The sequence below is a fragment of the Octodon degus genome, unplaced genomic scaffold (genome assembly GCF_000260255.1).
Source record: "Octodon degus isolate 3935 unplaced genomic scaffold, OctDeg1.0 scaffold00137, whole genome shotgun sequence".
Classification (NCBI taxonomy): Eukaryota; Metazoa; Chordata; class Mammalia; order Rodentia; family Octodontidae; genus Octodon; species Octodon degus.
Window position 1 is genome coordinate 3,633,794 of NW_004524713.1, and position 9,600 is coordinate 3,643,393.

General features: G+C 41.0%; 1 protein-coding gene across 1 annotated transcript in view; it reads right to left on the reverse strand.

The window, feature by feature from the left end:
- The window catches only part of Brinp1 (BMP/retinoic acid inducible neural specific 1), a 203,769-nt gene that overhangs the window by 76,955 nt on the left and 117,214 nt on the right, over positions 1-9,600 (reverse strand). Inside the window, exon 3 of the mRNA XM_004641465.2 lies at positions 6,111-6,301. Coding sequence (XP_004641522.1) covers positions 6,111-6,301 — 191 coding nt within the window. The remainder of the gene's footprint in view (positions 1-6,110; positions 6,302-9,600) is intronic.

A 9,600-nucleotide genomic window follows, 5' to 3' on the forward strand; every position in this document is an offset into this window, starting at 1 on the left:
CAGGCTGAGATGGCAATTAAGACTGCGTGTGAAAATCTTCTGAAGATTCTCAGGATTATTGCCTTACCCATCTTGTACACATAACTGTACAGCTTTGCTTCTGTCATGTTTCGTAGCTCTTCTCCTTGCTCTCCCTTCACTGTCTAGTCCTCAAGTTCTTGCTTTCCTTTTAATTGTGTTACACATTTCTATTTGTATTTCTTCTTTTGAATTCTCATACTAGGGAGACTATATGATGTTTACACATGTGTGTCTGGTCTATTTCACTTATGAGTATATCTTCAAGTGGCATGCCCATCTCTGACAAAAATAAATGAAAAAGGGGGATAAAAATGAAGGACCATTTTGTATCTGTATATACAAAATAGGACAGATATACAGCTACTTTCTCTTAATTCAATGAGAAGCAAGATTTGTACTAATAGTGTTTGGACAGGATATCGTGTCTACATCTTGTACTATGAATAACTACTACAAAGACAACAATATGCCATGTATTAATTATTGTAACTGTCCTACTATCCTGTTTTGAAACTGTCTCATTGCTATTTGTTTCTCAATAAAATTAATTAAAAAAAAAGAGACTGGGTTTGGTGGTGCATGCCTATAATCCCAGTTCTTTGGAAGGCTGAAAACAGGCGGATCACTATAAATCCTATCTACAAAGTGAGATCCTCTATACCCTGTACATCCTGTAGATCCTTACTAAAATAAAAAAGAGCTTTCTCTCTATCTTTACTCAAATTCAGTTAATAACTCTTACCATGGGTGCCTACTGTCACCTTTAATTTTGTAATGTATCACCTGCCTTTTTTTCTGCTGATTTTTGATTCTGTCTCTTGCACTAAGGCAGAAGCACTGTGAGGTAAAGGAGTACTCTGGAGCCTTTTATAGTTCCCTTGTCATTGCCTGTGGAGCTCAACATGAGCATATACTATGTGCTTAATAAATAATCAAGGCTAACAGTTTAATGAATAAACACAGCAATGTTCTAGAGGTGCCATGTTTATTGACTGATATGTCTGCCTCATCAGTAAGACTGAAAGCTGCCAGCAGGAAGGTCTATTACCATCCAAGTTCATTGCCAGGCTCGACCTGGGTAAACTTGACTTGTGTTTAAGCAAGACACTCACATGTAGGGTTTTTTTTTTCTTTTGCAGAACTGGGGATTGAACTCAGATCCTTGCGTTTGCCAGTCAAGCACTTATCCTACTGAGCCATCTCCCCTGCCCCTCACATGTAGGTTTTCACACAAAGCCTCCACCACATTGCAACAGGATGTGGTGTTCTGTCCTTCAGACTTCATAGCCCTCAAAATAGATCTGACTTAGAAATGGCATTCTATCCTATTACACTTTGAGTTCCAGAAACAAATGTTAGTCGGGTGAAGGAAAAAGACTGTGATTTATCTTTCTAATGTTCCCAGTGCTTCTTTGAGTATCTGATGAAATGCAGATGTTCAGTTATCATTTGAGCTGGATGGATGGATGGATGCATATAACATGGAAAGGATAGGTGTACTGAAAAGTACTGGAAAAGTAAATGATTCAGTGACTGTGCTAGAAGCTTGAGCCATGAGGCAGAGGAAATAAATATTCAAGCACCAGCTCAGGCTCTCTTAGGGCCTGTGAACCAGAAGGTGAAATGAGCCCTGTTCCCTCTGGACTGAGAGCTGGCAGAAGCAAACCTTTGATCAAGAGGGGTTAACGGACTTCCTCCTGCATTATTAAGACTTAATTTCGTGTTTATTAAGAGAATGTTCTGTTTCGAGTTGCTTTTCCACTTGGGTATTGCTGCAAAATGCCTCCTCACCCCACATCTTCCCTTCATCTTCCCATCCTTTAGGGGACTTTTCAGCCTTTTCTCTCAAAGGGGAACAAGACAGGCTTCAGAAACACAGAAGATGGGGAAAGATGTGGGAGCTGATCCTTTTACCTCTGAGTCTCAGAGGTGGTTTGGTGTGCCTGCATTTTAGACCTGTGGTTACCCTTGTCCTATCACTCTGAAGCCCTATGATTTTATTCTAAGCTTTTCTTTCAGCCAAGGGAAGATTTTCCAAAGCTCTGTGTGTGGGGGGGGGGATGAATAGACCCACCAACATATGCATATAGGTACAAAATAAGAGTCCTCACTTAAAAGCAATCTGTGCATTACACAGACATTCAAATATACCTAAAAGCTTACACATGAACATGCATGCATATTGTGCACCTACCTATGTTTGTACACATTAGCCTACATCTCAGCTCAGAAAACATTAGCATATCTTTCTACGCAGGCAGGCTTTTATTACCTCACATGTATGCAAGATTATTGATGTGTGTCCCACAGACACCTAGTCCCTAAGGTGTTCCCTTTGGCCCTAAATATTGAGAGGGACAAACCAAAGTTGTTAGTGTTAGTTTCCTATGCATAATTCTAGATACACAATTTGTTTCTTCACCATCCTCCATGAGAAGATTAATCATGTCATTTTTTTTTTTAATTTAGTAGATGTCACCTAAAATTTGGAGATGTCATGAGAATATCCTAGTGGTTGATTTTCCCACCAACTCTACTCCTCAACTTCCTATCCCTTCTGCCAAAACAGCCAAGTGAATACATTTACTCCCCCTATTCATGACAGTTCAAAGATCATGTTTCATTTTGGGATTATGCCTTTATGAACTTACAGCACACCTTAAAGAGTTGGCGAAAGCCTTTCTTCTTAATGAGCACAATGTTAGGAAAAAACTATAAAGAATAACATCTATGGCCTTTTTTGTACATAGAAGAGGAAGCAAATGTCCACACAGGGAAGTGAACTTGTGAGTGCTTCCCACTGACCTAGTGAATCGAAGGATATGGCTTTAGTTATGCTTCCTCAAGTTCCTCAGTCCCACTATGTAACAGTGATCATAGCAAGAATAATGGTGCTGATGACAACAATGACCGTTGTTCGGTGCCAGTGTGCTAGGCACTTTGGATGCATTATTTTGTTTAATCCTCACAGTATGCATTAAGGAAGTAGAAGTGCTATAACTATTTATAGAAGAGGAAATGGAGGCTCTGAGAGCTGAGCTTCCTGCTGACATGACACTCAGTGGCTGAGAAGCAGAAGGATCCACGGGCAACCCAGGAATCCAAAGCTGGAGCACGTCCACCCAGCTCACCACCGCTTCCCCACTCTCCTCTTCCCCCACTGCAACAGGTGGCCCTCATAAGGTATTTTTCCTTGGCTACACTAGGAGAGAGACACTGTCATAGCTTCTCTAGGAAACAATAAAATGGTCCGATAAAGCTGCATATTTCCTTGTTCTAATCTAAAACACTAAATTTAATATATATTGAAGTTTATTTTATTTATATTTACATAGCTAAATGTCAAAACAATCACAATTACAACACTCATTTAGTTGACATTTCCCATGTTGAGGCACAGCGCTATCAAAAACTCCATTAATTGGAGTTTAACTAAAATAATAATAAAATAAGGACTTTTCAAAAAAAGTGTTCACTTAGAGCTAAAATGAGTATTCAACATAGCAGGGAAGAATAAGGGAGTAAAATGTGACAAGAAAATTTCAATGCCAGTTTGGAAGTATTCTCTCCAATCTAATGTTTGTGAAAAAAAATATTTTTTTTTACCTAAATAGTGATCATCTGAATTGATAAAAGCAAGTGAGCTCAATTTTCTGAGGGTTAACAAACTAAGAAAAACTACTGAAGATCTTCTAGAAATAAATACACTAAAATAGGGCAGCCAATGTTTATGTGTGCACCTTTTATGAAAAGCAGATGTTAAAAATGTCATTCAACATGGTGGATCTCCAAAAAAAAAAAAAAAAAGTACTTTTCCGTGAATGCAAGAATGAAATGATGGCATGACCAGGAGCTCACGTGGTTTCTGGCACCGGGTGTTTCAGCAACAGGGAATCTCATCCTCCGCCCTTTCTCCACTTTGTAACAGAGAGGGCTGAGCAAACGCTCAAGTCCTGCTGTCCAACATCGGCTTTCCATCTAATGTTTTGCATATTTTAAAGTGTTGTGTTGTAAAATCAGGGGAGGAACAAGGCCCTGTGAATAATTTACTACTTGCCTTGAAGAAATTAAAAATATATTTCACTAAAGAAGAAAAGTCTTTGTTACTTGGGATTTCCAGAGACTCAAATCAAAACACAGATTTTAATAAAAGAATTGAATTGGTTGCAGGGACTGTTTTCTCTTTCTTTCTTTCTTTCTTTCTTTCTTTCTTTCTTTCTTTCTTTCTTTCTTTCTTTCTTTCTCTTTTCTTCCCTCTTTTCCCTATGAGTGAGTGGGAGACATTCAGAGGAGAAGGTACAGATCAGGTCATACTCAGTATAGAAATTAACTCAAATTACTTTAGAGCAGTACAAAATTTATACTAATGAGCTTACACTGAAAGTCTGACTTCATTTATCACCCAGCAACATATAATGAATATTTGCTGATTTGTTGGATAGAGTGTTGAGGGAGCAAACTCATTGAAGAGATGATCCATACTGGGTGGAAGAAGAATAATGCAGGAGGGCCAGGGAGATAGCGCAGTGGAATAAGTGCTTGCCTGGCAAGCACAAGGTCCTGAGTTTGAACCCTGGTAACACCAAAACAAACAAGCAAACAAATAAACAAAAACATAGTAATGCAAGCTTTGTGGCCAAAAAACTCTAAGTTAAAAAGGTAGCTTTGCCATTTATTAGCTATACTGCCCCCAAGTTCCAGGTTCTTTATTTATAGTGTGTCAATAATCTGACTTATTTTGCAGCCTTGAGGACTACAAAAACATGGAATGGTTGCTATGAAGTAAATGTCCACTAGGCATCAACTTGTTAGGGTTATGTTCCCCCAAGTTCTCATGCACTCATAGGTGGAGCTTTGGGGAGTTAACTGAGTCATGGAGAGTACAGCCTGGCCAGAGGAGATGGGTCAGCAGGGCGCACGGGCGGAAAGGGCCCATCTCCCTAGCTGCTTTCTTGACCACTTTCTGCATCCTGCCCACCACACATAAACCGTTTCTCCTCCCCATGGTTCTCTTCCAGGCCACCCTGCCTTGCAACCAGCAACTATGAACTCAAGCCTCTGTGCACTATGAACTCAGTCTCTCCTCCTTAGTGCTGTGGCTACTGAGTATCATGCCTCAGTGGAAAAAAGCAGCAAAAAACAAAGCTAATATTATTCTGAAAATGGAAAGATTTTCCTGATCAATATCTCTACCAACATGCCCCGTGGTATCAAATCACTTTTCTTCCCCAAAACATGTATCACATGCTCAACCTAGAAGATGCTGCCACCTCCCTCTACCCAGGCAATTCCTATGGAGCTAACCTGTCACTTCGGTCCATCCTGCCTCTGACAAGATATAAATCTCTTTTAACTTGCATGAGTCATGAGCAATTATACCAATAGCACCTCTGAGCGCAGGGAGCATGGTGTTGTACCACACAAAGTTTTTCTGAATTTTCAGTGCACCTAATCGCTGTGGAAAAAGCTGATGCCAAAGAGATTATGACTCCTGCAGCCAAGACCTGTAAGCACATACATGACCTGGTCTGTACCATTTCTCACTACTATCCTTTTCATTTAGCTCCCTCTCTTCACTCAAAGATAGACCGGACCTGATGTGGAGGGATGGGTAACACTGAGCAGGTTAAAGCAATTAGCCTACTTTCTAGTTAACCTATTCTAAGCCCATATGAGATAACAAGTAATAGCCAATTTGTAAAATGATATGCTCAAGTTACAGTCCCTAAAGTAGACTTAAATGAACAAAAGCAGGTCCCTACACAATATCTGAACTTTATTTTCCCCAGGTTAGACCATATTCCAGTGGAACTAAGACAATTATTGCAGTACGCATTTCTAATAAATGGAACGAGTTCCATGCACAAACCCTATTTCCACAATACTCAGTGAATTCTCAACTCAGGACTTCCCATACCATTGAAGTAGATGCTCAGCTATGACCATAGAAACAACATAATGCAGCTTCTCTGGCTTTTGAGTGATGCCCAAAGCCAAGGAGGCTTAGGAGACTCTGCTGTCTGTGACCCACTCTCCCTTCCACTACAGGAAGTCATGAAAGGGCCATGGCCCAGTGTCTGTGGACCTACCTCCCAATGTGGCAGAGATGAGGAGATGGGTGCCGTACTTTTTGATGATGGTATCGATGAACTGCTGAGTGGTGGGTCTCCTGCCAAGCAGACGGATGCTCCTTTGAAACTCCGGCATGAGGGGCACTGGATGACGGACCAGATCTCTCCTCTCGATGGCTGTGTTCCTCACCTTCCAACGGGCAAACTCCCTAGACAGGAGAGATGAACAACACTCCTCAACTCACATTTCTACCCTGGAGACACAGCTTACCCACCCACCCCGTCCCATTCTCTGTTGATGAGAAAGTGTCTGTAGTTACTTTTAATATGCATTGAGCAACATAGTCCTCCAGGGTTTACAATGGATACGTATTTATGGAGTCCTGCTCCTCTTGCTAGGATAGTGAACCAGATGGACAAAGCCATGCCCCTGCATCATTCGCAGAGTATCACGGAAAGTCAGGAGTCACTTCTACTATGTATGAGAGCAGGCTCTGTGCACAAATAAATAGGAACAATAATCATTGTTGTCTCATGATGAGGACAGTGGTGATGGTGGCGGTGGCATCGTTGGTTGTGGTGGTGGTGATGACAGTGCTGATCACACTGATGGGGATTTTCATATTTCATAGTCCTTAAGAATAATATGTTTTACTCTCATCTATCGGACTGAACTTATAATGGGCATATTGCCTATTTCTGCTTCATTTCATACAAACGAGTTTTCATTGTTCTCTAGTCACTTGTCCTTCTTTCTCACTAGACTACAACTCTAGGGAGAGCAAACCTCCTTAGGTGCTCCCTGCTGCAGCCCCGTGAACAAATCAGGGCCTGTTCCACAGCAGTATTCATCATGATTGATGGACGAGTAAAGAAACTCGTGGGAAGAAGAAAGGGAGATAGTAAGGTAGGGACGGAGAGAGGGAAGCAGGCTATCGACAAATGCACAGGACCTAAGGCTTAAAGCCTCCTGAGATTTATACTAAGACATCTCAAAAATCAAATATTGAGTCCAAAGCTCACTCCAAAGCTAAAGCATAACATGGGTTCACTGAATATCTAGACTTTAGGGGAACCAGCACTGTTGTGATGAACATGCATTCAGGGAAAACTTAAATTTTCCTTCAGTAATGACAGAGATGAAGATAGAGGAGCAGTGAACTTGGGTATACTTGTCCACTGTTTGAAAATTATGTTATGTAATGTGGAGCAAGGCATGTGCCTTCTCCGAGCCTACAGCTTTCTATCTACAACACTTCAATTCATACTATTTCCTATCACTGGCTCAGGGATCACACAAAAGATAGACTGAAAATACCTTTGAAAGCTGTAAGGCACTAATCTAATGTGAAATATTGTTTAATAACTTCATTTCCTCATAAATTTCCAGGTCTGCACATATAAATAATTAAAAATATAAAGTCAATGAACACGAACCATGAAAACTGAGGACAAGTAGAAATTTAATGGGACTTGGTTCAGGTTGTGTTTGCTTTAAATAAGAGTCAGTGTGCCTACCATGCACAGAGCTTCCCTGAAGCGATCAGCTCTGCAACCTGCCTGAGTTACATACACTCAGTCCCTTGAGAAAAAGAGACTAGCTAAGAGGGCTGTAAGGGCAGCTTAGATAAATGAAGGGAACCAGAGTTTAATGAAAAGGTCTCTCTCCCCTGCCACAAGATGGGAGAGACGAATGAAGAAAGGGCCACAGGGCAAGACAAAGCAGGACAGGGTGGGAATCAGCCTGGAAGATGTGTGGGTAATTCAGTGGTGGAGTTTGACCTCTGATTCACAGGACACTGGGCCTGTTAAAAAAGCTTTAACATTAGAATGGAATATATTTTCAAGTTCCAAAGCTTCTGGTCTATGTCTGCATAAGGAGTATGTCTATGGTTCTTAACACAGCTCAAATGCTAGCAATCCAGTGAGTAGCCAGTACACTGTGGGTGCTTAGATCAACAAACTCCTGTCAGGTACATTCAAAGTGAAGGTGTACACACCACATTCCCTGTCCTTAAGAAGCTCCAGAACTTCTCTAGCTTACTGTAAGTTAAGAATTATGGGACCCAAAAGGCAGAGAGCATCTTAGCCATTTAGGGGAAGTTTTCATAGAGATTGAACAGACAAATGAAACTATATTTAAAAAATAACTAGCTACATGGAGGAACAGTGAGGAACAGTGTAGGCAAGAAAGAAATACAGAATGTGTTAAGGGAAGCACACAGCAGAGAGCAGGGATAAGAAGCAGAGAGGCAGGAGATAGAGAAAAAGTGAGCGAACCACGTCTGAGAAGGGAATGAGGCAACCGCCAGGTGCTGAGGACCTGGGGCTCATGAGGTTTTGACTCCTGACAGCAACCAGGTGCAAGAACTGGAAAACAGCCCCCACCCCACTCAGCCCTGGGGTTTCTGAAGTCTGGTAGAGGACCTGGAGGTAAGGAATCCCAGTGCATAACTCACAGCAACTGCGAGAAATTATTGGCATTTAGTAACTTACATCCCTAAATTACAAAGTAATGTGTTGTTCAGCTATCAATGATTAGTAAGAGGAAGAGAATCATCAAATATATCTGAGGAAAAGTTTTACTTTCTTGGCTTTTCTCTCCTTTAAAAGTATATACACATCAGGGCTGGTGAGATGGCTCAGTGGTCTAAAGCACCTACTTAGAACAAGCTTAGTAAAGCACAGGGACGGTGGTTCAATAACCCAGCACCACATGCCAGCCAGCCCCGCCCCCTGGTGGGCTGAGCTGGCCACACACACACACACACACACACACACACACACACACACACACAAATAAATAAAATTTTTTAAAGTAAAAAAAAGTATATACACATATAATTATATTTTATTTGGTCTAAGCATATGAACTGCATATATGTCAGTATATAAGCAAACACATATAATTATGATATATAACTCACTGTAGTAGGTTGTTTTAAAAAAGGTGAATGATAATATTACTCAAAACCAACATACATGTACACATGGAAAAGTATATTGCTGAAGTTTATCAAGTTAGTGGCAAAGTTTGGTGTAGAAAACTGATATCCTAAAATTCCATGTCTTAAATCATGCTTTTCCGGTAAATATTGATCTCTGTTATAAAGAGAACATTAAAAGTAATAGAACTGACACTAATACGAAGAATAATGCCACCCCCACCAAATTAAAAGGCCATGACTCCAATCCTTTGTTTTAATAAAGCAACCTTCACAGTCGTCGTAAAGCTCACCAGCAACAGACCCAGGGTCGGCATCTGTATTGCCTCAGAACAAAACAGGAGAGAAGCCAGCTGTGGGTACCCAAGTCCTGCCTCATTACATACATGTAAGGGCTAAAGAACGGGATGCAAATAACAAGCTCAGCACAGAGCCAGGTCCTCTGGAAGAGGTGAGTAACAAAGAGATTTTGCACAAATTTCAACTCCAGGGGCCGGGAAGATGGCTCCGTAGAGTAAGCGCTTCCCCAGCAAGTGTAAGGGTCTGAGTTCAATCCCTGGTTC